This window comes from Lonchura striata, chromosome 23, assembly GCF_046129695.1.
Source record: "Lonchura striata isolate bLonStr1 chromosome 23, bLonStr1.mat, whole genome shotgun sequence".
In the NCBI taxonomy this organism is placed as follows: Eukaryota; Metazoa; Chordata; class Aves; order Passeriformes; family Estrildidae; genus Lonchura; species Lonchura striata.
In genome coordinates, this window is record NC_134625.1 from 2940337 (window position 1) to 2968108 (window position 27772).

At 52.7% G+C, this 27772-nt stretch overlaps 2 protein-coding genes and 1 long non-coding RNA gene across 6 annotated transcripts; 2 read left to right on the forward strand and 1 right to left on the reverse strand.

Moving 5' to 3' along the window:
* Nucleotides 1–79: 79 nt before the first annotated feature.
* Nucleotides 80–10843, forward strand: SLC37A2 (solute carrier family 37 member 2). 3 transcript variants are annotated; one of them, XM_021525851.2, is made up of 18 exons: nt 80–191; nt 2754–2835; nt 2944–3031; nt 3389–3467; nt 3661–3796; nt 4205–4281; nt 4376–4542; nt 4894–4931; nt 5168–5347; nt 5483–5573; nt 5651–5713; nt 6196–6281; nt 7081–7129; nt 7419–7492; nt 7986–8064; nt 8142–8239; nt 9151–9215; nt 10601–10843. In XM_021525851.2, exons 1-18 carry the CDS (start codon nt 133–135, stop codon nt 10614–10616), a joined length of 1527 nt encoding a protein of 508 aa, XP_021381526.1. In that variant the 5' UTR covers nt 80–132; the 3' UTR covers nt 10617–10843. The 3 variants fall into 3 exon arrangements, with proteins under 3 accessions (XP_021381526.1, XP_021381525.1, XP_021381522.1); XM_021525850.2 differs by lacking the exon at nt 10601–10843 and adding an exon at nt 9480–9579; XM_021525847.2 differs by lacking the exon at nt 10601–10843 and having other exon boundaries at nt 9151–9579.
* A 5290-nt stretch (nt 10844–16133) lies between these two features.
* On the reverse strand, nt 16134–19369 carry TMEM218 (transmembrane protein 218). Of its 2 annotated transcripts, XM_031506825.2 has the most exons (3): nt 19263–19369; nt 18570–18672; nt 16134–16646 (listed from the first exon to the last, which is right to left on the reverse strand). In XM_031506825.2, the coding sequence occupies exons 1-3, from the start codon at nt 19364–19366 to the stop codon at nt 16512–16514; spliced, it is 342 nt and encodes a 113-aa protein (XP_031362685.2). In that variant the 5' UTR covers nt 19367–19369; the 3' UTR covers nt 16134–16511. The 2 variants fall into 2 exon arrangements, 1 of the variants encoding a protein (XP_031362685.2); XR_004149217.2 differs by lacking the exons at nt 16134–16646; nt 19263–19369 and adding an exon at nt 17567–17638 and having other exon boundaries at nt 18570–18622.
* LOC144247415 (uncharacterized) lies at nt 18160–27772 on the forward strand. Its single transcript, XR_013341124.1, has 4 exons — nt 18160–18399; nt 20801–20975; nt 26561–26689; nt 27598–27772. It is a non-coding gene; the product is annotated as an uncharacterized LOC144247415 (long non-coding RNA).

A 27772-nucleotide genomic window follows, 5' to 3' on the forward strand; every position in this document is an offset into this window, starting at 1 on the left:
GAGGGCAGCCCGGCTCACGCCGCGCGGCCCCGGGGCCGTGCCGGGGCGGGACCGGGGCCGGCGGGGCGGGAGCGGCGGCCCCGGGGGCGGTGAAAAGGAGCCGGGGGTGCCCGAGCGCCGCCGCCGCCCGCCATGAGGGCAGCGCTCGCCCCCGGGATCCGCCTGCTCCGCGCCCTGCCCCGGGACAGCCGGTGAGCGGGACGGGGGATAGGGACCGGGACCGGGGATAGGGACCGGCGCCGGGATCGGGACCGGGGATAGGGACGGGCTCTGGAGATAGGGACCGGGGATAGGGACCGGCTCCGGGATCGGGACTGGTTCTGGATATAGGGACCGGCTCCGGGATCGGGACCGGGGATAGGGACCGGCACCGGGATTGGGACTGGGTATAGGGACGGGCTCTGGAGATAGGGACCGTGGATAGGGACGGGCTCTGGAGATAGGGACCGGGGATAGGGACCGGCTCCGGGATCGGGACCGGGTATAGGGACCGGCTCCGGGATCGGGACTGGGGATAGGGACCGGCTCTGGGGATAGGGACCTGCACCGGGATCGGGACTGGGGATAGGGACCGGCTCTGGGGATAGGGACCTGCACCGGGATTGGGACTGGGGATAGGGACCGGCGCCGGGATCGGGACTGGGTATAGGGACTGGCTCCGGGATCGGGACTGGGGATAGGGACTGGCTCCGGGATCGGGACCGGGGATAGGGACGGGCTCTGGAGATAGGGACCGGCACCGGGATTGGGACTGGATATAGGGACCGGCGCCGGGATCGGGACTGGTTCTGGATATAGGGACTGGCATCGGGATTGGGACTGGATATAGGGACCGGCTCCGGGATCGGGACCGGGTATAGGGACCGGCACCGGGATTGGGACTGGTTCTGGATATAGGGACTGGCATCGGGATCAGGACCGGGATCGAGACTGGTCCTGGACATAGGGACTGGCACTGGGATTGGGATTGGCTCTGGGGATAGGGACCGGCACCGAGGTCGGGACTGGCTCTGGATATAGGGACTAGGATCGGGATCGGGACTGGTCCTGGACATAGGGACCGGCACCAGGGTCGGGACTATCACCGGGATTGAGACTGGAACTGGGATAGGGACTGACATCGGGCAGGGAGGGTGTCGGTACCGGGACAGGGACAGTCTCTGGAATGGGACTCACTCTTCCCTGGACCAGCACTGGAATAGAGGCTGGCCCTGGGCATTGGAGCCGACAGCACGGTGGGGACCAGAACGGGCGCAGGGATCAGCCCCGGCTTAGAGAGGAGGGGGTGTCATTCCACTGGGGACTGGCAACCACTGGAAGTGGAACCGGGATAGAGACTGGCCCTGGGCACAGGGACTGGCACTGGGATGGACGCTGACCCTGGAACAACAGACCGGCACCAGCACGGGGCCAGCCCTGGGACCAGCGCCAGACTGGAGACCACTCGCTGGGGACTGACATGGGGACAGGGATGGCACCTGGGCTGGGGACATGGGTGAGGGGTCACTGCCCCGGGGCCCAGCACTGCCTTCAGGCACTGTGAGATGGGATCAACCCACACCGCTGCAGCCCAGGGCTTGGGACTCAGCCTGGGGAAGGGGAACCTCGAGATGGGCAGCAGCACCCACCAGCCTCCGGATGCCTCAGGCCCTCACTCTCAAAATTCAGTGGGATGTGGCCAAAACAGAGACCTTGCCTGCTGTCTTCTTTTTTGACGAGGTGATAGGACTGCTGCCCATTTAATTTCAATTAATATTTGGATTTTTTTGAAACCCATTGCCAGACACTCCCCCTTGCTTTTCCATCTGCCGGAATTTTCCCTGCCAGAACATGTAGGGTAAAAAGGAAAAACCTGACACCCAAGTGTCTGACCCAGGGGGCACTGCATGTGAAGTTTATCTTCCCCTTCCCTGCCGTGGCCTCTCTGCTCCTCTTGGATCAGCCCTGCAGTCACTAGCAGTGATTTAGGGTGGTTTATTTGGTTTTTGGGGTGGGAAGCAGCAATTTCTGCAGCCTTGGAGCAGCATCATAGCACAGGGATTTGCAAGGCACCCGTCGCTGCTGCAGCTCCAGGGAGAAGTGAAACTGCAAAGAGGAGCAGGATGGGCCAAAACCACCAAAGGAAAGGTTGTTTTTTTTCTAAACTTGGAGCAACCTCGTGACATGTTTGTGTGCTGCAGCTGCCTGTGACTACTTGCATCCTCTGTGCTGCCATAAAACCCTTCCTGAAGGCAGGATAGCTCCTTCAGAGATACTCATCTTGCTCCAGAGAGTGCTAGATCCTTCTTGGGATTCTCCAGGCTTTATCTGTTAGCTTTGATGGGTGCAGAATCCCCATTTCCTAAGCCCAGACTCCCCCTTTCCCTGCATTTAATCCAAGCAAAGAGGATGAACTGGCTTTTTGGTGGAGGAAGGGGAGATGCTTTTTTTCCCACTTATCTTTGATGAACCCTGGCAGTGATGATGAATCAGCACAGTTTCCACTTGTGACACCAGGAAGGCACTTGCTCACCCTGTGTGTCGGTGGGATGTAACTGCTTGAGGAGATGGAAACACTGCTTGATGTTCCCCAAAAAACTCAGCTGATCTTTTTAAACCACATTCTGGGCCTTTTTGAGGGGGCCTGCTCACTTCCTGCCCAGCTCAGCTGAGCTGGTTCAGGTCACCAATCCATTAGAAGAGTCCCATCGGGTGCTGAAGCCACCCATCCCTGTCCCAGAAACCCTGACCCCTCTGCCTCCTTCTTCCCACAGCTATCGGGGACTGACTCTGGTGCTGACCTTCCTCTCCTACACCAGCTACCACCTCTCCCGAAAACCCATCAGCATCGTCAAGGTGAGCTCCAGCCTCACCACTACTGTGGGGACAGGGAGCCTGGAGAGGGCACATGGGGGGGGGATGCTGACAGCACTTAGACTTCACCCCCTCTCTCTCTCCCTGCAGAGCCAGCTGCACCCCAACTGCTCGGCCTTGGGCCCGAACCCCCACAATGACTCCAACAGCACCACATGGTGCAGCTGGGCCCCCTTTGGTAAGGCTGAGCCCCCCCAGGCACCCCAAAATCCACTCTTGTGGCAGCCGAGTTGGGCTCCCTCCATTCCCTAATACCAGATCGTGGCCAGGGTGTGGCAGGGAGCCAGCTGCTCATTAGGCACCGGAGGTAATTAAGTGATGAAGGTCTGTCCCATGCCCCTGGGCCAAAGGGCAGCAGCGGATGGTGAAGTCCATGTCAGGACCAGGTCCCAGTGCCGATGGCACCTGGCCATGCCCCACAATGCCCCCATGGACACCAGGCTTTTGGGAATGGGGGCAAGACCAAGCCAGCAGCCACGGGGAGGGGACACAAAATGGGGACCAGACTGAGGTGGCCCTAATATTTGTTTTCCAGATGGGGACAACTACAAGGAACTTTTCGGGGCGCTGGATAATGCCTTCCTGGTGGCCTACGCCATCGGGATGTTCATCAGGTACCCAGGACCTTCCCCTCCACTCACCAGTTTGCACCAGTCTGGCGGAAGCTGGTTTCCATTGGCATGGGGTCATGCTAACAGGAAAGCAGCCAGGGATCTGCTCAGGATTCGGGTACTGGCTCGGTGTGATAGTGCCCATTGCTGGCATCACCCGTGACAGCTTCTGGTGTGCTCTTCCCTCTCTCTGCAGCGGCATTTTTGGGGAGCGCCTCCCGCTGCGCTACTACCTGTCAGGGGGAATGGTGCTGAGCGGGCTCTTCACTGCCCTTTTTGGCCTCGGCTACTTCTGGAACATCCATGTCCTCTGGTACTTCATCGTAGTGCAGGTGTGTTGTGCTGGAGGATGCCCAGGCTTTATCACCATGGCCTCATCCCGGTTTTTCGGTGGCCTTCAGGGACTGGGGTGCCCCAGTTTCTGAGCAGGGCAGCACTGAGCATTTCCACTCCCTGCAAACCTGGCTGTGCGTGGCGTGGGCGTCGAAACCGCCGGGCGTGCCCGTCTCCGAGCGGTGCCGGCAGCTGGTTTGGCAACACCAGCCACTCCCGGTTTAGCCATGGGAGCGATGCAAACGGCTCCAGGATTGCCCCAGCAGGGAGAAAACCAAACAAACCAAGTGTTTTCTTAACAGCTTTGGAATAGGGGTGGCTGTTTTCCAGCCCAGTTGCCCAAAACAGTGCAGGGCCCCTTGGCTGTGGTTGGTGCTTGCTGGGTGATGCTCCCCATCTCTTGCCAGGTCTGCAATGGGCTGGTGCAGACGACTGGCTGGCCTGCTGTCGTGGCGTGTGTTGGAAACTGGTTTGGCAAAGGAAAGTGAGTTTGTCTCCTACGTGTCCCATGCCAGTCCTGGTCCCTGTTGACCCTGGCAGCCACCCCAGTGCCACTGACCCGGCTGTGTCCCCACCAGGAGAGGTTTGATCATGGGCATCTGGAACTCGCACACCTCTGTTGGCAACATCTTAGGGTCACTCATTGCCGGTGCCTGGGTTTCCTCTGCCTGGGGACTGTCCTTTATTGTGCCTGGCATCATCATCATCGTCGTGGGCATCATCTGCTTCTTCTTCCTCGTGGAGTGTGAGTGTTGTCATCTGGGGCACAGCAGACAACCAATATAATATATATAATTTTCCGCCTTGCCCATCTCTAAGCATTTTTGGCAATGCCCAAATACTTATTTCCATGGATGTGAATCTGCTCAGCATCATTGGGGTTGTCCAGGCAGGCTCATTCCCCATACCAGTCATTCCTCTGAGCCTCTCTTTCTAGGAAATATCAGGGAAGTCTTTTGGGTTTTTACTGGGGAAGAGGGTACCCAGAGATGCAGCCTAGACCTGGGGGTTCCCAGACCCTTGAGATGCTGGAGGGAGAGCAGGAGGAGTGGGGTTGCTCCAGGCTTTCCCCACAGGGTGTTCTTTGTCCCTGCAGATCCTGAGGATGTTGACTGCAATCCACCTCTGCACCACGTGAGTCGCCGATTCCCAAGGGGCCTGCCCTGGGCTGGGTGTCGCTCAGGGCACAGTGAAACAGCTGGGTCATCAGGTTGTAATGGCAGGAATTAGAGCAGTGTTCAGTCGTCACAGGGGATGGTTGTTGCTCTTCCACTGGGAGCATCCTCTGGGTCATGCCCCAGCAGCAGAGCCAATGTTTCAGCCTCCTCCAGCCGTGAGAGCCACATCTGCTGCTTTCGGCTTGATTTTAGACGGCCGCTGATGAGGATCCTGGAGGAGTGACCACCAGTGAGAAGGATCCTGAAGCAGTCATCTCCAACGAAGGCCCGCTCAGCCTCTCAGGCCAGAGCAGTGTGGATCACTCCAACAGCCCCAAGGAGCCAGCTGAGGAGCCCGAAGCCATCAGCTTCCTTGGGGCACTTCGGATACCTGTGAGTGCTGGGATGGAGGAAAGAGCAAAGCCAGAGCAGCTCAGAGCATCCACAGGGCAGAAAATGGGAAAAACCCACCATCCAGAGGAGGCTGGGGGAAGGAGGCTCCTCTGATGTCTGCTCCTCTCCTCCCAGGGTGTAGTGGAGTTCTCCCTGTGCCTGCTCTTTGCCAAGCTGGTGAGCTACACCTTCCTGTACTGGCTGCCCCTCTACATTGTCAATGTTGGTGAGTTCTGGGGACAGCGAGGCGGGAGTGAGCCTTGCAAGAGAAGCATCTCCTCACCCCTCTCCTCTCCCCCACAGCTCATTTCGGTGCCAAGGAAGCTGGGGACCTGTCGACCCTCTTTGATGTCGGGGGCATTTTAGGTTTGTCAACATACTGTGGTGGAAGGGGTGGATCTGGGATGATTTAGGGACCATCCTGGCCTTGTCCAGTCTTGGCTGATTCCCCCCACAGGCAGCACCCTCTCTTTCCTCCATGAGGTTTATTCAGTGTTCTGGCACTCAGCAGGCAGCAAACACCCCCCCATTTTAGTTTGGCATCCATTTGTTTTGACGACCATCACAGCCTCTTTCCTCGGGTCTCTCTTGCTCAGGCACTCCTTTTCCTACAGTTTGCAAGCATGGAAGAGAGCAGAGCGGCATGGAAGTGCTGGGAAACCATCTGCAGGGAGGAAGTGGAAGGGATAAATCAAAGCTCTTCATTCTGATATTGTTCTGTTTAACTTTGGGGGTATACTGGTCAGAAGATGGGGGATGAAAGAGCATCACGTTGGATTTTGGGCTGAGCCAGGGCAAAGCTCTGCCTTTGGGGTGGTGTGACTGACACCTGCCACTCTTTCTTGTAGGGGGGATCTTCGCTGGCCTCATCTCTGACTACACTGGTGGCAGAGCCACCACGTGCTGCGTGATGCTGGTGGTCGCTGCTCCCATGGTGAGCTGTCACACGGGCTCCAAACCCTGTCACGAGGGTTTCCTCTGCTCCGGCTCCTTTGAGTCACAGCTGCCTTCCTCTTCCCAAGTGCCTGGGATAAGCTGGTCACGCGCCCGGCTGAGATGAGAGCTGGGATTGATTCACGTGCCCAGATGTTCCTGGGAAGGATGTCCAGCTCTAGGGGCTGGGGAGGGATTGCAGAGACCTTGACAACTAAAAAAACCCTGTAGGTTTTTCCATCCTGCCATAACTCTGCTTAAAGCCTTGGGGGTCCCACCGAGCCGGTCCAGCTTTTGTCTCTTTGATTTTCATCCCAAAAGCCCCCATGCCAACAGCCTCACGCTCCACTGGAACTTGGCTTGGACATCCTTCCCAGGCACCTGCATGGAGCTCATTTGGCTTTGCTTCCACAACATGGCTAATTAGCTGTAATCCAACCCTGGCTGGCTCTGGGATGGGAGCTGGCACATGCTGGGAGCAGAGGGGCTGCGTCACATCCATGGCCCCGAGAGCATTGCTGGGGCAAATTATGTCTGGCTGCAGCTGTGGGACGTGGCAGAGCCTCGCTGGCCATAAATCGTGGCAGCACCTCTGTTTGCCAGCTGCCAGGTATTTCATCATGCCAGTGGGATGCAGAGGTCAGGGGTGCACTCAGCCCCCCATCCCAGCTGGTGCTTGGCACGAGCAGTAATTCACAACCCCACCTTCTCCATCCCATTCCCAGGGTGCTGCTGCAAGGAAAACTCCTGGTAAAACAGCTGGAGTAGCCATAATTGGTCACCTGGTGTCTCTTTTCCAGCTGTTCCTGTATAACCATGTGGGTCAGAATGGCATTGGCACATCAATAGGTAAAGAGCTCTGTGGTGCAGCTTGGTCCTGTCACTGGTGATGGAAGACACTGAGGATTCACCTGCCTTTGTTCCTCCTCTTGAGCCAGGCTCCCAGGCTGAATTTTGGGGAGGGTGGTGTTGGATGAGTGTTCACTGCCTGCTGGGTGGGATCTTCATGGGAAAATGGAGATGCACAGGAGATGGATGCATGGGACAGCAATGTCCACACGCAGGCTGGGGATGATGGAGCCAATGTCCTGCTGTTCCCTGCACGTAAAGATTTCATTTCTCCCTGGGTGCCCTGCAGCGATGCTGATCATCTGTGGTGCTCTGGTCAATGGGCCCTACGCGCTCATCACAACGGCGGTGTCGGCAGACTTGGTAAGAGGCACACCTCAGACCCCGCCACGCTGTCCTTGCACACCCTGAGGCTGTTCTCTCACTCCCAAAGGGATTTTTCTGGGAGTTTTGCACTTTACCTTCATTTTCCAATGCCTCTGAAGCCCAGTGGAGAAGGGCAGAGCTGTCACGCCTGGTGCTGTGCTCCACACCCTCCCTTAAACACAGGGGTTTTTCCTGTTGCTTTTTCACCTTGGCCACATGGCTGTGTTTCAGCTTTGCTGCATCTCCCTCTGAGCACAAGCAGAGTGGAAATATTTGGTGGCAGATCCCCTGGGAATTTCTGCCTGCTGTTGGCGATCCAGGTTTTGCCATGGTTTGGCTGCAAGCAGCATTTGAGTTTGGTCTTCCCATCCGTGGCTTGGTCTGACACATGGAAATTGCTGCCTGGGACACCAGCCTCACCCTGGGTAATGCCAGCCATGCACCCCAAAGCTGCTTTTACTCCTTCTGTTTTATCCCTCCATCCTTACAGGGCACCCATGAATCCCTCAAAGGAAATGCCAAAGCCCTCTCGACTGTCACGGCCATCATCGACGGCACGGGATCGGTTGGTGAGTCCTGGGGGTGCTGTGTGTCCTGGTCCCCTCTGAGCTCCGAGCGGGGCTGACGTGGCTCCTGTGCCCCACAGGTGCCGCGCTGGGGCCGCTGCTGGCGGGGCTCATCTCCCCCACGGGCTGGAATAATGTCTTCTACATGCTGATAGCAGCCGACGTCCTGGCTTGCCTGGTAGGTCTCGCCTTGGCAGGGCTCCCTTCTCCACCCTGGGGTGGCACAGGCTCCCTTTTGGCTGCCTGCTCACTGTGCAGGGCACAGATGGTTCTCAGAAGATGTCCAGGCACAGGGCAAACTGCAGAGGCCTGTGGTGCCTCTGTAGGTTTTCTCAGCTTTTGCAGGGATGGGGTAGCTGAGGTATTTTAAACAGATAGTTGAGTTATCGCTTCCTCACACGAGGCACCATTTTGTTAGTTTTCTCAGCTTTTACAGAGATAACTGTGAAATGTTTTAAAAGATTTTAGTCTATTATCAGTCTCAATAAATAGTGAGACACAAAAAAAGTAAATCTCAACACCATTCCATCAGAAATGAACCTGTTTCTCAGTTACGATACCTTATAAATGTTTTTCAACCTATTAACTTTTACTGCACAATACTACTATTACTTTTAACACTATATTTCACCTATAATTAATTACCTATATTTTTTTGCCACATAGTCCTACTAGAATACATTTTTCACAATGCTAATTCTCCAAGATATTGAATCTTTCTACAAAACCGTATTTTGAAACTTATTAAAACTTATTTCTAGTTCAATCTCCCTCTCAGCAATATCATCTCTATTCCATAACCTTCCTAAGTCAACACACCTTATCTCAGTATTTACACATAAATATACAAGACTGTGTAAACTTTCTATCAAGTTTTGAGAATTCTTTACAAATCTATTCCCCACGGACTCCAAACTCTGCTTTCACTTGGCTTTTCCCAACAACCCCAACCTCACACAGGTTTAGTTCAGATGACCTTTGCTAGGAAGAGCTGTAGAATTGATCTCCTGGTGGTGGAAATACTCATGCCAAGGCTGGAGGCTGCAGTGCCACCAGCCTTGCAGCGATCCTCCGCCCTTCCTCTTGCAGCTCCTTGCTCGTGTGGTGGTCAAAGAGGCCCGTGGCTGGTGTGGCTCCATGGCAAGGCAGAGAGGGTACGTAGTTGCCACCCCGGAGTGGCCCCTGGTGCCACAATGCCCAAGCTCAGTGTCAGTGCTGCTCCAGAAGGATGTTTGTTACCCCTTGCTGTCGCTGCTGCATCTTCGCGTGGGCATCGCGAAGCCGTCTGCCCGCTGTCCCGCTCCTGTGGCCACTGAGACATTTCCACCTCAAGCCAAGGCAGCACCTGGGGGCTTTTAGCCATCTGCACCTCAAAAAACACTTGGGGTGCTCAATGCAGTGTCGTTGTGTCTTTGTAGCTCTAGTGTGCAGCTAACAGAGTCAGTGATGGATGGGAAGTAGCTTGGTTGTAAGTATATTCACTTGAGCCCTCAGCATTAAATGCAAACACAAGCCTGATCCATTCTGATTCTGAGTTTCACTTTGCAGGCTCAGCCTGCAAATAGCCACTCTGCCAATCATTTAGGGCCGAGATCAAGATTTGGGAATCAAAACATCAAGTTGCAGTTGCCAGGGAAGAATGCAGGAGTGTGGGGGAGTGGGAGGAAGGGGGAAGCAGTGCATCCTTGTCTCTGGCTGATTTAGCAGATTCTGGCCCCGATGTCCAATCGATTGGATTGATTAATGCACTTGAAACAACTGAATTTATAGGCTTTGCCCACCTTTGCAACTGAGCTTGATTACACGCAGCCAGGGCTGGCTAATCAAATCTGTAGGCAAATCACTGCAGCGAGCGTATAAATAGTCTCCAAATCAGCACTGGCCTGGCTCCGATTGCCACCAACATCCCCAGGTGACACCTAAAGGACGGGGCCACAGCCAGTCCTGGCAGTGGGGCTGCCAGACCCCGACCCCCTGCGAACATTTCGTCCCTTATGTCTTGTGTTTGCAGGTGAAAGAGCAATAGTCTGGGCCTCGTGCTGCGGTAAGTGCGGCCCACATCTCCTCCTCCGGCTGCCGGTGGAGGGCTGCCAGGCTCTGCTCTCTTGTGCCGGGGCTGGTTAGGGTGACGACTGTCCTAGGGGTTCACAGCATCTCTGTTTGCACCAAATACTGGCTGGTTTCTGCTGGGGGAAGCAGCTGGCTCAGTTTGTGGCAATACTGCAGCGTCTTGAGGGCTTTGGGGAGTATCTCTGGAGCAGCTCGCAGAGAACAGGCACAAACGCTGTAGGATTTTGGGGACATTTCAGCTTGGCTGGAGACAAACCAGTGGCTGGATCTCCTCCTGGCGCCCGCTTCTCCTCCTCGTGGTGCGGATGGGGCCGTGCTTTCCCGGCAGAGCTGTTTTCCCTTTGCATCTCTGGCAGCATCCCGGTGTCCACCATCGGTCCCAGCGCCCGCGGGGCGATGCCCTCGGCGGGGCGATGCCCTCGGCGGGGCGATGCCCTCGGCCCTGAGCCGCTCGCTTCTCTCCCCGCAGGTTTAAGGAGTTCTGACGCCCCTGCGAGCCGCCCCACGCCCGCAGCGAGGAGAGGCTGGGGCGCACCGGGAGCGGGGCAGAGCTGCAGCCCAGCCCCGGGCACGGCCCGCGGGCTCGCTGCCACCATAGGTTTGCTTCCAGTGGAGGCAGGGGCGAGGAGTGGTCAAAGGGCCCTGGCCAAACGGGTTTCTGGGTCAGTTCTGCACCATCGGCCGTTTTATTAATAAAAACGTGCAAAATCTGTGTGGCCGCTCCATGCCATGTCCTGAGAGGCTCGGCCAAGTCTGTGAATGCTGGGGGGCAGTGATCACACCCGTCCTTGCTTTTCTCCATGTGCAGTCTCTTGTTTGTGAGCCTGACCCTGCTTGGTATACCAATACCCTGCTTGGTATTCCAGGATCAGGATCAGGAGGGTGATGCCAAATCACTCTAGGCACTGCCTCACCAACAAAAAGCTGTTTCTTCTGCACGGGGAACATCCCTGGGCTGAAAATAAGCTGGGTTTACCCCTTGACTCATCCCACTGCAAAAAAAGATTAAAGTCGATGTTTTTCCTGATTATTAATATTCCAAAATCATACCATTTAGCTCCAAAAGAAGAACACGTATCAACCCCCACACCACAGTGAGCTGTTCACACTGGCTGCTCTCGGTCCGGAGCAGCTGATGATCTTCGTTAGGCGCTTCCTAATTAGGGGTGGCCCCAGGCGGTTCAGGCGGTGCCGCTGGCTGCCAGCCCCGCAGGCTCCCCGGCGGGGATGGGGCTCGGAAGCCCCCACGGTGTCAGCTGGCCGGAGCCAGGGCCAGCTGTGCAGCCAGCTGTGCGCTCCGGAGGGGGCCCCGGCTTCATTGCGTGGAGCCGGGGTGCTTGGAAGGCACGGGACGTTTGCAGTCCCTTGCGATGGCATTGCATCCCCTGGGATGTGGTTACAGTCTCCTGGGATGTGGTTGCACCCCCTGGGAGGTGTTTGCAGTCTTCTGGGATGTGATTGCATCCCCTGGGATGTGATTGCATCCCCTGGGATGTGGTTACAGTCTCCTGAGATGTGGTTGCACCCCCTGGAATGTGTTTGCACCCCCTGGGAGGTGTTTGCAGTCTCCTGGGATGTGATTGCATCCCCTGGGATGTGTTTGCACCCCCTGGGATGTGACTGCATCCCGATATTTGTTTGCAGTCTCCTGGGATGTCTTTGCATCCCCTGGGATGTGGTTACAGTCTCCTGGGATGTGGTTGCATCCCTGGGATGTGGTTGCATTCCCTGGGATGTGTTTGCAGTCTCCTGGGATGTGATTGCATCATGAGATGTGTTTGCAGTCTCCTGGGATGTTGTTGCACCCCCTGGGATATGGTTGCATCCCCTGGGATGTGATTGCACCCCCTGGGATGTGATTGCACCCCCTGGGATGTGGTTGCATCCCCTGGGATGTGATTGCACCCCCTGGGATGTGGTTGCATCCCCTCAGACCGAGGATTGCCCCTGGGCACAGCAGCACCCGGTGCCAGGAGCTCAGTGTGTGCCTGGGATAAATTGCAGCTCTAATTGACTTCACCTCCTTGGATCTTGACCCGAGAAGAAAACATCTGGGCCTGATGTGATTTTATTAAGTGCTGATTTCATCAGCAAAGGGGGAAAAAGGGTGGGGGGAAAAAAAGGAGGAAACTTGCTAGCCAGCTGGAGCAGGTCCCTGTAAAGCTCTGAGGGTGACGGAGTGGCACAGGGGATCAGGCAGCCTGGAGAGTGGCAGCTGCAGGTTTGAGGTGGCCAAACACTGATGGCCTTCAATCCCCTCCACTCTGACTGGTGATGCTCAATGGGTCTTGTGGGAAAAAGCAGGAAAAATGATAGAGCAGGCAGAGAAAAACAAAATCCCCGAGGGGTGACCCTGCAGTGTCCCCAGGCCACTGCCTCGTGGCACGTGTGGCCTCTGTGGGCACAAGGACCTTGCTGCTGGCAGGGATCCATGAGCTGGGCTGAGAACAGCCCTGGCAGTGCAGGTGAAGGAGCTTTCCCACTGCTGGGTGATGTCATGGCCATCCTCGGGGAGGAGGACCTCAAAATACATTTTCAGGCAAAATTCCCGTAAGTCCTGACACACATGGGGGCTTATTGCAACAGCAAGTTGATTTGGGGATTTTTTTCCCCCACTTTCTTCCCTTCTTGTTCTTTCAGCTGCTTACAATTTTTCCGGGACAAATTTAGGCCTGGGCCGTGTCCCACTTATGTTTGGAAAGTCTGAACAGCCTTGGCTCCACTGCCAGGAGCGAGGAGAAAGGGCACATAGCCCATGGCAGTTTTAAACTTAAAATAAAAAGCCAAATGCCAAAGAAAACTCCAGATCTCGCTGAGCTTTGGAGTTGAAGGGTGAGTGGGAAGGCAGAGAGGGGATCCCCTTGGTTTGCCTTATCCAGGAAAACTGTTTAAATGGAGCTGAGCTGTTCTGGGGGGAATCTGGAAGACAACTTGCCTTGTTCCTCCTCTGCTGGATAAGAGGCTGCTGCTTTTCCTTCCTTGGGCACTGTGAGCCCTGAGAGCATGGGCACGTCCACCTCTGTCCTGTGGTGGGACAAATCCCACCTCAGGGGACTCTTTAGGTTTGGTGAGTGCATTATTTGGGTTTTTCTATAGGTGACCCCACAGTCCCACAGCACAGCCGTGCCATCCCCAGGGAGGCAGATGGGGAAGAGGCTGCACAGATTTTGGAGGAATGCTGCTGGGAAGGTGAAGAGGTGGCTGGGGCACGGGCTCTAATTACCTATGCAAGGAGCAGCTGGCAAAGGCTGAAGGGCTTCTTAATTAGCAGCCAAAGGCAAATCAGGATCCATCAGCAGGGAAGCTGAAGTCAGCAAAGTCAAGGTGGAAATCTGAGGGCAGTTTTTCCAGCGAGGGTAATTAAGTGCCAGCAGAGAGCAGCGTGAGACATGAGGAATTGCCGTCATTCAAGGACCTTAAATCAAGGAGAGGAGTTTCCCCTGCAGACGCTCCTGCTCCTTCCATCCCTGCTCTGGCACTGCTCCCTGCCCTCCTCAGGGAGGAGGGAGCAGCTGCCCTCAGGCTGCTGAGCCTGGCACTACCTGGGCACCGACATCCTGGGGCATCCCTGCTCATTCCTAACGAGCCAGGCTGAGAATTTAGGGAGAAAAAAAGGCTTATTTCCCCCTGAGCTGCAAGCAGCCAGCCTGCCCTCATCCTGGCACACAGGGGGTCTTTTAGCACAGCAGCTTTCCTGAGCTGAGATTCAGCCCGATTTTCTGCCTGTGCCTCATCTTCTTCTCTGATCCTGCAAGAGGAAGGCTGGGTCAGTTTGGACTGGAGCAGGGCTCCTTGGCTCTTAACATCCTCTGTGGTCCCAAAATCCTCACCTGCAACGGAGAGGTTGAAGACAAACCTGCCCTCCTGTGGCACGTTAATTCCAAAACAAAGGATCTGCTAGATGGAGGCAGATGTGCTAGCAAGAGGTTATCTCCAGGAGCTGGAGCTTTGGGGTGTGCATGGAAGGAAAAAAATCACTGTTTGGGGCTGGTTGGGAAGCAGCTCTAGCTCATACCAATTCCTTGACGTGGTCTTTCCTGTTCCAAAAATAAACAGGAATCATTTGGAAAGCCCCTTTGTGGGGAGGAGCAGAACTCCCCAGAATAAATAAATACACAGGGAGCCTGGGTTGAGTTCATCCAGCTGCTGGTTCCCCACTGCCAAGGGTTGTGAAGGATGAAGATGAAGCTCAGAATGTCTCAGTGGGAGTGAGAACACATGAGGCTTTCTCCAGTTAATGGGATTTTTGAGAAAATGCTGAAATCACCTCTTTGAGCAGGGGCTGCTGTGTCTCTCTTGCAGCATGGCTTTCTGCTCTCCCCAAAATAACTGCTGCTCGATCAGCCTTTCAACTCAGTTTAGTCACAAACAGTTAAAAGGACAGATAAAGCCCTTGTGTTTAATTACAGTGCAAAATGAGAAGAAGTTTCACATTTCTGCTGTTAAGGTTGGGTTTTTAGTGCCCCAGCTGCTTTTGCTGTCGTTTCCCTCCCATTTGCTGGACTGGAGCCCTGGTGAAGCTGTGGCCTCACTGAGGCTCCCCAAATCATCCCACAAACACGGGGACAACAACACAGCAGCACAGAGCTGGAGCTGCCAGACAAACGCTGTGTTCATGGATGTTATTAAGACAATGAATAAAATATGAATTTTATTTCATGTGTAACATCAACATCACCAGCAGACCCCAATGTGCTTGTGCTGCATTAATGCTCAGCAATTCCTCAACACTCTGCCTTGGACAGGGCTTCAGGACAGGAAGGGATTGAGCGTGGCTGCAGTTTGGAAAGCAGAGATGCCTCTTCTCTGCTTTTTTTGGGACTGTACTTACATTTTTTAGCTGACTGAGTCAGTGCTCTGGGGTGCTGGGGCATTTTCTGCCAGGGAAGCATCACCTCCACGCCCACTGGCTCTGCCTTATCAATCTTTCATGTCCTGAAAGCCCTGCTTGGTGACTGACACCTGTCAGGACAGGGCTGGAAAAAGCCAGTCAGTTCTTTAATTCACTGTCATCAGTTCAAAATGAAAAAAAAAAAAATCTTTATAATGGGGGAAAAAAAATCAGAGTTTCTGTCCTCAAGTTTTTGGCTGTATTGACCCTGAGCAGTGCTCAGGCTGTCTCACTGGCTTTGAGCTCACTGGCTCAGCCATGGAAAGCTGAGCAGCTCCATCCCTGTGGGGCTGGAGAACAGGAGCCACACCAGAACCCACCTCACCCGTGGCCTGGGCACCTGTGGGAGCCTCTCCCCGTGCAGCAGGGAGGGTGAAGGCTTCTTTCCTGCTACAAAAGTCACAGGATGCTCCAGGCCACCAAAAGCACTTTTCTCCCACAATTTAAAAGCCTTTTGGGATTTCATGCAAGAAAACACTGCTGCCACTGAGGGCACAGAGCAGCAGGAGCTGTGCAGACAGCTCGTGCCACTGCTGCCCACAGCTCCATCTCAGCACAGGCTCTGCTTCCCCTGGCTTCCCCTCCAAAAATAGGGACAAAAATGGGATTCAACCCCATTGCTGCTCCTGCAAAACACAGAGAGTGTTTTCTCCCCCAAGAGGGACAGGGAAAGTGTTGGGAGATGACCAGCAGGATCTGTGCTAGAATTGAGCAAAGGTTTGAAGTTTTAGGGTAGCAGCAACTGTGAACCTTTGGCAGCAGCCAGGGTGACACCTCAGGCTCAGGGAACACTCAGGTATCTGCCAGGGGCTTTTCCATGGCTGACAGGACTGCTCAGCACCAGGGAGGGCAGACACAGCTTCTCCCTCACTCCTGGGAGGGCAGCTTCCCATTTGCTGTTCTGGCATCACTTTGCTTTCACTCCCCACTCCAAAGCCTCTGATTCCCAGCCCAAGGGACCATCCCAAACAATCCACGTCCACACACTGATATTTGTTTGGGTTTTTTCCTCAAACCCCCACGTCTGCCCTAGAAAAAGGCAGTTCTCATGGGCACTGTCACCACAGTGTGGCCAAATGTGACATCCCTGTGGAATAAATAAAGTCAAGGATTTCTCAAAGAGTTTTATTAAACCACAGTAAAAAAGGAGCAGTAACAAACTGTCTCTTGTGGGTAACAATAACAAACCATCTCAGTTCAGTTCAGTGCACTGAGTCAGGAGCAGCACCAAGTGCTGGATCTCAGCTCTGTAAACCAGAGCAGCATCCACACACCTTTGCAGGTGCAGAGGCTTGAACTCCCTGGGGAGGAAGTGGCTCGTGCTCAGACCAAACTTTGCTTTTTCAGATGAAGCAAAGGCTTCACTTGCTTTGCTGGCTCTCTCTGAGCTCACAAAGACCATCATGGTCACCTCCAGAACAGCCTCTTGGTGTCTCCTCTCATTTACTGCCATGCAGTCAGGATGTCCTCTTTGCAGAGATCACTGTCTCTAGCTGCTGTGGAGTGGTGTGGCATACACAGGCTCCATGAGGTGGTAAATCAGGAACAGGAACAGGCACCCCAGGAAAACCAGGCTCATCACAGCCAGGAGGATGAAGCGGCCAATGAGGAAGGTGTCCACAATCTGCAGGGAAGAGAAACACAAAGATCCCAGCAGGTCACAGCCCCAGTCTGCTCCAGGAGCCTGGAGGGAGCACACCACATCCTGGAAAAATGAACCCCAGATTCCTCTCCTTGCTTTTCATCCCTGGATGCACAGTGTGTGACAAACGAGAACAAGAATCCCTGCAAAAAGCTACTGGGAATGTTAATGTGGAGCAGCACAGCTCTGAGCACAGGGAACAGACAGCAGTCAAGCCCTGAAGCAGTTCTCCCCAGCCACAAACCTCCAGCCCTGATTCCCTTTCAGAAGGGAGATAGCAGAAAAAGAAAAAAAATAACAATTAAAAAAAAAAAAAGCTACGGTAGCTAGGCAAGACAAAGAGAAGCCCACGGCGAGGAGGCTGTTTATGAAATCCCCTCTCTGCTCCCAGACCCCCCAGAGCTCTGCTCAGCCCCAGCTCAGCTTTATCCATCGCATTAGCTCAGCCCTGGTGCTCCTGCAGAGAGTCTCTGGTGAGCCAAGTGCTGGCTCCTTCTGCACGTTTCACTTTTTAATTAGCCAATTAGCAGAGTTTTGGTGCAGAAAGCCCAGGTCATGTATTATTGATAGGCAGGGCAGGTCCAGTCCAATTGAAGATCTGTACAAAAATAAGCTTTCCAATTCCATTTGCCTCCCAGGCAACAAACACGCACTGGGCTGCCCTTCATCTCACTCCTAACCTTCACACCAGCAGGTCAGATGTGACACAGAGAAGAAAAGAACATTACAAGTATCTTTTAGTAAGGATTTACACAGAACAAGAAGCAGAAGAGCAGTAATTAACATGCATTAATAATAGAACAGAGGAAACGGGCACCTGAAAGGCCACAAAACTTTGTGTATTCAAAGCCCAAAGAGCTCTGGGAGAGCTCAAGGTGGCAGCTCAGAGAGCCTGATCCAAAAACTGGGGGAGATCCCTGTGCCTGACAACGCAGATGGCTTCGTGCTCAAGCACAGCAAAACCTACAAGAGAGCTGAAGAGCTGTTATTGGGCTTTAATCAGAAATCAGAGCTGGGGGAAAAGGGGGAGGCTGCAGAATTGGAAGGAGAACGATAAGGAAAGGGAATGACAGAGGGAGCAGAGGCTGCTGGAGCCGGGAGGGACCAAGACAGGAGAACAATCCCTGCACAGAGCCCCGGGGAGAGCAATCCCTGCAGAGAGCCCGGGGGAGAGCAATCCCTGCCAGAACCCTGGGGAGAGCAATCCCTGCATATAGCCCCGGGGAGAGCAATCCCTGCCAGAACCCTGGGGAGAGCAATCCCTGCACAGAGCCCCGGGACCGGGAGGGACCAAGACAGGAGAGCAATCCCTGCACAGAGCCCCGGGGAGAGCAATCCCTGCACAGAGCCCCGGGACCGGGAGGGACCAAGACAGGACAGCAATCCCTGCAGAGAGCCCCGGGGAGAGCAATCCCTGCCAGAGCCCGGGGGAGAGCAATCCCTGCCAGAGCCCCGGGGAGAGCAATCCCTGCACAGAGCCCCGGGGCCGGGAGGGACCGAGGCAGGCGAGCAACCCCTGCAGAGCGCCCCGGGGCCGGGAGGAGGCGAGCCAAACCCCCTGGCTCAGGCGGAGCAGTGCGTAAATCCGCAATTTAGTCACAGAAATCAACGATTACCGCCCCACGAGCGACACAGCCCGTGCCAGCGGGCACTGCCGGGGGAGGGGAGCACAAAGGCAGCACGGAGCAGGCCCCGGGGCACCGGGAATCCCTCCGAGCTAAAGCCCATTCCCGGGGTAAGGAACCGCTCCCGGGGCTTCAGGATGGCCGCACGGGCCGTCCCGGGGCCGGAGACCCACCCGGGGCCGCGGCAGGGGAGAGGCCCGGCCCCGGGGCTGGGGGCCGCGCGTTGCCCCGCGGGTCCATCCCGGAGCCCCGGGCACGGCCGGTGCCGCCCCGGCCTCACCTCCTCGGCGCCGGCCGCGGCCGGGCTCTCGCCCTCCCGGGGCAACAGCAGCAGCGCGGCCGTCAGCGCGGCGGCCCCGAGCAGCACCGGCACCGCGGCGACCCTGCGGCGACAGCGAGAGCCGGGCTCAGCACCGGCGGGCCGGGCTCAGCACCGGCGGGCCGGGCTCAGCACCGGCGGGCCGAACCCCGCGATCCCCGGGCCCGTCCCGTCCCCGTACCCCCGGCTCACCGGGCCCGTCCCCGTGCTCACCGGGCCAGTCCTGTCTCCGTCCCCGTAGTCACCGGTCCCGCCCCGTCCCCGAGCTCACCGGGCCCGGTCCCGTCCCCATCCCCCTGGTCACCGGTCCTGTCCCCGTCCCCATCCCCGCACTCACCGGGCCGGTCCCGTCCCCGTCCCCGCACTCACCGGGCCCGGTCCGGTCCCCGTATTCCCAGCTCATCGGGCCGATCCCGCCCCGTCCCCGCGCTCACCGGGCCCGATCCCAGTCCCGGTCCCGCCCCGTCCCCGCGCTCACCGGGCCCGGTCCCAGTCCCGTCCCCGTCCCGTCCCCATCCCCGTACTCACCGGTCCCGCCCCGTCCCCGTCCCCGCGCTCACCGGGCCCGGTCCCGATCCCGGTCCCGGTCCCGCCCAGTACCCGCGCTCACCGGGCCCGATCCCGGTCCCAGTCCCGCCCCGTGCCCGCGCTCACCGGGCGCGGCCGGCGCGGCCCAGCGCCACCACGAGCAGCAGCGCCATGGCCCAGAGCAGCAGCAGCGCCAGCACCCCCGGGCCCACGCCCAGCGCGCCCGCCATGCCGCCCGCGCCGCCGCTTCTGCCTAGCAACCGCGCCGCCCCGGCCAATCAGCGCTGCCCGCAGCGCCGCCCGCGCTGTCTATTGGCTGAAGGAACGCGGGAGGGGGCGCGGACCCCGCTCTCCCTGCCCCGCCCGGCGCTCGCTCGGCGCTTCCCATTGGCTGAGGGTGGAGGGGTGGGCGGGGCTTCCTGCGCGCCGCCGGAGGCGGGGGCGCGCCCCGCTGGGGGCGAGTGCCCGATCCCGATCCCGGTCCTGGTCCCGATCCCAGTTCTGATCCCGATCCCAATCCCGGTTCTGGTCCCGACCCCGGTCCCAACTCCCTCCCCAGCCCCATCCCGGCCCCAGACCTATTGAACTCCAGCCCTACTGACCCGGTCCCTGTTGAATCCCGATCCCAATCCTGGTCCCGATCCCGATCCCAATTCTGATCCCGATCCCGTTCCCTATCCCGATCTCGATCTCGATCCAGATCCCGATCCCGATCCCGATCCCGATCCCGATCCCCATCCCGATCCCGATCCCCATCGCCATCCCGATCCCGATCCCCATCCCCATCCCGATCCCCATCCCCATCCCGATCCCGATCCCCATCCCGATCCCGATCCGGATCCCGATCCCGATCCCCATCCCCATCCCGATCCCGATCCCCATCCGGCCATCCCGGCCCCAGTCCTATTGAGCCCCAGCCCTACTGGCCCGGTCCCTGTTGAATCCCGGCCCTCCTGGCTCATGGGATCCCCAGGATCCCGCTCCAGCCGCTCCCCGTCCCGCAGCCTCGGACCCCGTCCCGGCGCTGGCGGCTGCTCCCGGTGGAACGGGAATTTCCCTCCGCTTCCCTCCCGGCGCAGGCGGATCGGTGCTTCACTACCTCGCCTTGGCCGGCGTCCCCCAGCTCCTGCCCACTCTGCTGCAGGGAGCGCCTCTGAACACACTTCCACCCCAAAACCCTAAAAATTGGGCTGTCCACGCCCTCGGTTATAATTAGGACCAAAATCAGGCAGATTTCCTTAATACAGTAGTGCTGACGCGGGTTTTGGAACAGCCATGCTGGGGGTCTGGGGCAGCCAAGCCAAACTAGGGATGTTTATCAATGCTATAAGCATCTTCTAATACCAAGACAAGAGGAATTTCCATTTAAAATAAATATTTCATTTCAGACTATTTATAAATCCTGTCTCTTCACCACCACATCTTGCCCATCAGACCCAGGCCGGTGTGGTTTGATGAGTGACTTTATCACAGAATCTCAGAATTAGAGATTCGGATTGGAAAGGACTTTAAAGATGATCCTGTTCCAACCCCAGGCTGTCGGGGCTCAGTTAACCTGAAAAAACCTAAACATTGATATTTTCTGTCTCAACTGCTTGAAGTCTGCAACGCTTTGGCTGCATAAAATGTCACCTGAGTGGGCGTTTTCTGTCGCTTCTTTCAAGGGGAGGAATAAACCAGCGGTTAATTATTCTGTGCAGCACCAACCTGCCTTTCCCTGTGATGAAATCAGAGTCGCCAGCATGACACCAAATGCTCCAGCAAGCAGAGCACAAACTGTCTCCGACACCTGCCTTTGCTTGGCATGGAGCAGCAGCCGGCTGCCAACATATTAAAAACGTATGTTTGATTGCAAACTCCTTCCTGCTCCCTTCCCGTCGTTAATCCCACCAGGCAGGGCTTTTCCCCCTCTGCAATCCCCGCCTTGCTGATGTCCAGCTCTGCCGTTCTGTGGGAATGCAGAGCTTCCCTCTGGCTGCCCTGGGACCCTGGCAGGGGTCAGGAACCCCCTGGACAGAGCCCCCAGAGACACTGGCTGTGATCTCTGCCCATGGAAAAGAGTTTTCAATCTTACAGGATCAATTACAAGCTCTGAGTGTTTGATATAAGAAATAATTAAGTGTGGCACGGGTGCAAAAGTAAAATTTTAGGATTCTAGATGAGGGGTCCAAAGGGGACAAGATGGAGGAAATTGGGTGTGCCTTGTCCTTTTTCTCCTTCTTCATGCCCTCCATGTTTCACTGTGGTGTTGGCATTTTTCTGTTGGTTCAGGCTGGGGACACACTGTCCAACGGAGGTGACAGATATTGGCACGTTCTTGTAAATGCAGCCCAGGGAGTTTCTGGTATTTAATGTTTGTCACATCCCACTGAGGGCAGAGCTCCACACGCTGCCCTGCAGGACAGAGCTGGGCAGGGCAGCAGAACATGTGAGAGATCAACAGAATAAACAACCTGGAAACCAGCACAGACCAATTATGGCTTCTGCTTTGGCAGTGGGGCTGACAGAGACTTTCTACAATCTGGAATCATCAATACCTCAGATTCCAACACCGTTCCCTTCCCACTCCTCCTCTTGTGTAGTTCCTCTACTTCCTGCTCCTGCTGGCGACGATAAATTAAATGTTTGCTCCTGTTGTTTGGGATTCTCCCTTTGCTTTTGTCTATTTTCCAATTTATTTGCTTCTCTGTAGTTTTTAAAACCTCAGATTTCTTCTTCATAACCCTGTTTTCAACTGGAGCTTTCTCCTTCCGCCATTCTTTTGCATCCTCTTTGGCTTTTCATCTGGAAGTGATAAGTTTTATTCATCAGCCAACAAGGCTTTTCCTTTTTTCCCTTGAAACTCTTATCCACAGCTTTTCCAATGGCCTCATTAAACTTTCCCCACATTGATTGGGTTTTTATTTCTCATCTCCATGTCTTGGTGCTGCCTGGTTCTTCCTTGATGCCAGTAACAGCAATGCTAAGCCAGTTCGAGAGATGAAGAAGAGAGCTGGAATCATCGAGCCATCGATCCTGCTGGTGGGCCACAGCACATCCCAGGGATTTGGGCAGAATTTGAAGGATAAATTCAATATCCAGCCCAGCAGGCACGTCCCATGGCCAGCCCTGAGCCCTGCTGCTTGTTGGTTTTAACCCCGCCGTCGCACTAGGGCTGCTGGGAACTCAAGCACAAGGGTTAGAATTGAAAGAAGTTGAAATGAGCCCAGCAGCACAACACCCCCAAAATACTTCTATATTCATCCCTTTAATATTAAATACATTCCATATTTAATAATACATACAATATACAATATACAATATACAATATACAATATACAATATACAATATACAATATACAATATACAATATATAATACATAATAATATTATAGAAAAATAGAAAATGTGATATAAAATATATTTTAAAATATATATTATCTATATAAAATATGAAATATTAGTTATTGTAATGATATAGTAGTACAATAAAATAATATATTTATACTCATTAATATTTAATAATTAATATTATATTAATACAACTATATTAATATAATAAGATATTATATTGATATAATATGTGTTAAAATATAATGTATTAAATATAATATATTAAGTATAATAAAACCAAAATGCAATATATAATATAAAATATACTATATATTATGTAATATATAATAGATAATATATAAGATATGAGATATGAGATATATGATATATAATAAAATAGATAATATATGATATATAATATACAATATACAATACTATATAATATATAATATAATGTAATATGATATAATATAATATGATATAATATAATATAATATAATATAATATAATATAATATAATAATATAATATAATATAATATAATATAATATAATATAATATAATATAATATAATATAATTCATATTTTATAGATAATGTATTACATATAATGCATAATATTTAATAATATTTATTTGCCTAGCCATATGGTATCACAGCAAGGCTTCAGGTTTCTCTGAGCACAATGAAGGTAAATGGTAAACCCATAACAGATAAGGAAAGCTGGGAAAACCAACCCCATTGCTGTGATATTTCCAAGCACAACCTTCACCTGAAATTTCTTCAGCCCATCTGCACCGATGCTCATCATCCTAAAACCACCCAGAATCTCCACGGGCTCCTCAGAAATGTCTTGCTGGGGATTTGCCTTGCAAATGCTCCATCAGCCCATTCGTAGAATGCAAAGATCTGATTTTTATTGCCAAAGAATCATTTCTTGCTGGCCTAAAATAACTTCTCCTTCCAGCTTTTACCTGCTGGGATTTGGTCCCATTTATTGCTTGTGTGCACTGCAGCTGGAAAAAAGAAGTAACAGAAAGTGGCAGAAAGGCAATGCTGGGTATAAAAGGTGAATTAAAACACATGGGAGAGCAGCAAATATTGAGGATTTTTATGTTGTTTGCATGACTCTGGGAGAAGTTTCATATTTGAGGTACTTTTTTCCAGGATAACTGTTGATGTGGGGATATTTGCTGGTGTCACACATCCAGGTATCTCCAAGATTTTTGATTTGCACCATGTGCATAACTTTTTAAAAAGGCAATTTCCTTAAAGAATGGGAGATTTCCATAAAAAATTATATTTCCTTCATTTCCCCCTCCCAAAAATGTTGGAGGGAAAATGGAATATGTCCCTACAAGCTCAGTGGGGAAGCTCAGCATCACTTTTCTCCCTGTTTTTTCCCACGCCCCATGATTTCAGGGAGTGTTTAATGTTATTTATAAACAAATGTCTAATATTATAAAGATCCCAGGTTAAAATGAAGGGGCTTATGGGCTGGCTTTGAGGGGCAAGGGCTGCAAAGTGCCTTAAAAAGCCCAATTTTGGGATGCTAAGGAACACGGCACCCAAACGCTTGTGCTGGGAACAGGACACATCAAAGTGATGACAAATGATGTGGTGATGATAAATTCCAGCCCCAGGGTGTTTGATATCCATAATGCAGGTATCATAAAGCCTTTCCTGGCAAGGTTCTCAAGCAATAATCTGCTTTAAATAAGGAGAAGCGGAGTCATACAGGTGCTGTTGGATGCTCGTGGCCCAGAACACCCAATTCAAAGGATTTATTTGGACACAAATAATTCCGTGTTCTCCAGAGGATGGGCGCTGCTGTCCTGCCAAGGAAAAGGAGCGATTTCAAGGCTGTGCCATCACTGCAGACAGTTTTTTCCCAAGGAAGATATCAAGGAATTGTGGCATTTCTTGGCGAAGGCGCGACAAAGATCCCGAGGCTGGCATTGGATGAAATGGGCTTGGCAGAGAGACCCAATTAGTGCTGAGGCTAATTAAACACTTGGCACAGGAGGATGGAGAGGTCACCTTCCTCCGAGGTCGGCGAGACAGGATCACACGGAGCAAAGCTCTTTTGTGAGTGGAGCAGCCCCTGGAAACAGGGTGGGTTTGGGTGAAAAGTGGCCTCTTTTGGCTTAAAATCTGCAAATCCACCATGGCCAGCTCCTGCTGGTGGCCAAAATAACCAGCATGGCCTAGTAGCAAATGATAATGAACCATCAAACTCTTGGTGGTGGAGTTGGAAGCGCCGAGGGAACTGATTTAAAACCGCTCGCGCAGTCGTGAGACTTCCAGTTTTACGGCTGCAGCTCCCCGGCGCTCCAATATTAGAATTAAAAAGAAACAGGCGTTGATGCAGGGAAGAAAATATTCTGCTCCTGATTTAAAGACTAGCGAATTGCTAAATATTTTTATTAGTGGCAAATTTGCAGCTTGCTGGAACTAATTTCACGCCCGGTAGAGATGGAGCTTAAGCTGGGAATGGCGTTAAATTACTCTCTTGTGAGGGTGTTTAAGCCTTGTGGTGGGGACCTGTTGGATGGTGGGGACCCCTTTTTTTGGGGGATTCCTCGTGGGTTGGGAGTCTGGAGATGGTGGATGGAGAAAAGAGTGTCAGTACACGTGCATAATTTCATCCTTGGTGTGATAGGAACCATCAGTCCCCCTCATTTGCATGAATTTGCCTATGGGGTTTTGCTGCAAATCAGCGTGGTCATGAGGCCCCAAGATCCTTCAGCCTGAAAAGATGTTATTTATACTTTAGGGATGTTTTGGAGGTTATTCAGGATATCCAGCGTTTGGTAGATTTTGTTAATTTTAAAATTTATTTGATCAATTATAAAAATGTAGTGAATTGATTTTAAACAAAAATTATTCAATTTATTTTAATTTATTTTTAAAATTTAAATAGTCCAGGTTTAGTTGATTTAAGAGACGGGTAAAGGTTGTAAGTGCTGTATCCCTGAGTGCCACTTGCCCTCTGGACCCATTTTTTCTGTGGTTTTTTTTTGTTGGCCAGATGTTTCACAGCTTGCCAATGGTTTTCCAGCCCAAATCCCTCCTTCCTCCTCCTGCAAAGTCTCTGAGTGCACTGGGAACCACCCAGCTTAATGCTGGGGAAAAACCAGATACAAACTGGGACAGGTGCAGGTGTGGGGTCAGAGAAAGCAAAGCAAAGGCATCAGGAGGATCCAATTACATCTCTAAAAATACTGCCAGGAGGGTGGCAGTGGTAAACAAGAGCTATTTAAATCCCTCACTCCACTTTCTGTGATGGGAAAAATGAGGTGAAATTGTTCTTCCCAACTTACCTGGAGGACACACACGGCTGAGAAGCAGTTTTCCAAAGAGACATCCCCCCAAAAAAGAAAGTTAAAATAACAGGAGAGGGTTTGCAATGTCTCCAGTGGGGATAGAGCTCTCTCTCACAGGAACCCACTTCAGATTATCTCTTTCTAGCTGATGGCGGAAATCAATTTTAATCATCCTGACAGGAAATGAGGATGTAAGACTTCAAACAGAATAAATCCTGCCACATTAAAAAAAATAATAAAAATGGGATATGAAGTCACTTTTCAAAAGGGGAAAAAAAAAATACATTCCCATCCCAGCAAGTGGAAATGCCTCTAAAAGGTCCTGGTTGGTGGGAGGAGAGAAAATATTTCCCACTGGGGGACAAGGCTGACCCCAATCCAGAAGCACTGGGAGAAGGTGGATGGAGGAAGAGAGGGTGTCCCTGTCATCACACCTTATAATTCCTCTTATGGCTCACATCACTCCCAGGTGGGAGGAAGTTGTAATTATTTGGGTTTGGTGACTTGTCATGGTAAATGCAACTTTATTTCAGTCCAGTAAATTTATAGCTTGGTGCAAATAAGGTTTTTGATACTTGGTTCTCCGAAGTTCAAGCAACTGCTGTGATTTCCCTAAAATCCCTACGAAAAGAAAGTTCCTGTAGCTGTCTCCTGGGGATGTTTTAATGTCATTGTGCCCACGTGCGATGACATGGAATCAGCATGGGATGATATCGTGGTAAAATCTGCTCCAGCCAAGGAAAGGAAAGAGGAGAGAAACTTCCTGAGAGACTGAAATTTGTTTGTAGAGACCCCCGTGGGTGCTGCAAGGGATGGAGAAGAGGCAAAGCTAAAGGAAGGAGGTAAAGAATCCATGGAAAACGAATATAAGAAGATCGAGGGGATAAAGAAAGACAACAGCAGGCTCTGGGGAGATGGTAACAATTAAAATTTGCTTTTCTAATGGCATTTTCAAAGGCTCTAAAGCCCACAGTCAAATGCTTTTCCAAGAAACTTCTATTTCCCACACATTTCCCCAAGAAATGCTATTTCCCACCAATCTTTAAAGAATATCTATGTGGGTCCTCCTTGTATCATCACTTTGGAATCCTTGCTCCTTTACCTGTGTCAGCCCCCTCTTCCTTCCCACCCAAGAGTTCCAGGTGTGAAACCAAGGAGCCATTGATAATGAAGCCCACAGCACTTCATTTGAAGTGGCTCATCATCATTATTTCTTTTGGTTTTCTTCACAATGGCATTAATCACTGGCCACTCATGAGACTTTAATGTGCCCATAATCATCATCCATTTTAATTCCATTGCAATCGAGCAGCCAGTAATGTCTCAGAACTGGAAAGGGTTGAGCAACGTCTGCCCACGGTGGGATGTTGGGTGACTGAAAGCGACCAACAACTGCTGAAATGGCCCAAATTTATTGCTGAGACCCCTAGGATTTCAGGCAGGTGGATATTTTGGCAGTCAAGCCTGTTAGCAGTTTTCATTCAGGTTTTATTCTTGGCTCCTTGCAACACCTTTGTTCTCGTCCTTTTTCATTTGACACTTATCGATTTTTTTTTTCACTGTTTCCTGGGCTGCAGCTTGGAAATGATGTGAGTTTTTTGTTGTTATTTATTTATTTATTTTACATTTAATTTCCTTCCATATTTGCGTGTGATGGTAGGGAAATGAGCCGTGATGGGACCTGGCTGGGCTGAGACCTGCTAGGTTGAAGCAGTTAACTTCAAATCCGCAGTGTTACCCTTAACTTCACCTCTCCCTGACTCCTGAGCACATGGGATGTTTTTTTACGCCTCCAGATTAAATTTTGAATTTTCACACACCTCAGGGTTGTTGGTAAGAAGGATGTTCATGTGTATCTGACCTTCATGGTGTTCAATCAACTCATGGCTTCATCCGACCACCTGTGGACAACTGGAGGATGGAGACCACCCAGGGCCTTCCCCAGGCTGCACCAGTGTCTCATTTCTCCTCATTTCCAACCCAAGTTCTTCATTGCTGGT

Coding starts and splice junctions, on each gene's coding strand:
- SLC37A2 (XM_021525847.2), top strand. CDS start 133: ATGAGGGCAGCGCTCGCCCCCGGGATCCGCCTGCTCCGCGCCCTGCCC. Junction 192..2,753: donor GCCCTGCCCCGGGACAGCCG/GTGAGCGGGACG, acceptor TTCTTCCCACAG/CTATCGGGGACTGACTCTGG. Junction 4,543..4,893: donor CTTCTTCTTCCTCGTGGAGT/GTGAGTGTTGTC, acceptor TTGTCCCTGCAG/ATCCTGAGGATGTTGACTGC.
- TMEM218 (XM_031506825.2), bottom strand. CDS start 19,366: ATGGCGGGCGCGCTGGGCGTGGGCCCGGGGGTGCTGGCGCTGCTGCTG. Junction 18,673..19,262: donor GGCCGCGCCGGCCGCGCCCG/GTGAGCGCGGGC, acceptor CTGTCGCCGCAG/GGTCGCCGCGGTGCCGGTGC. Junction 16,647..18,569: donor CCGCGGCCGGCGCCGAGGAG/GTGAGGCCGGGG, acceptor TCTTCCCTGCAG/ATTGTGGACACCTTCCTCAT.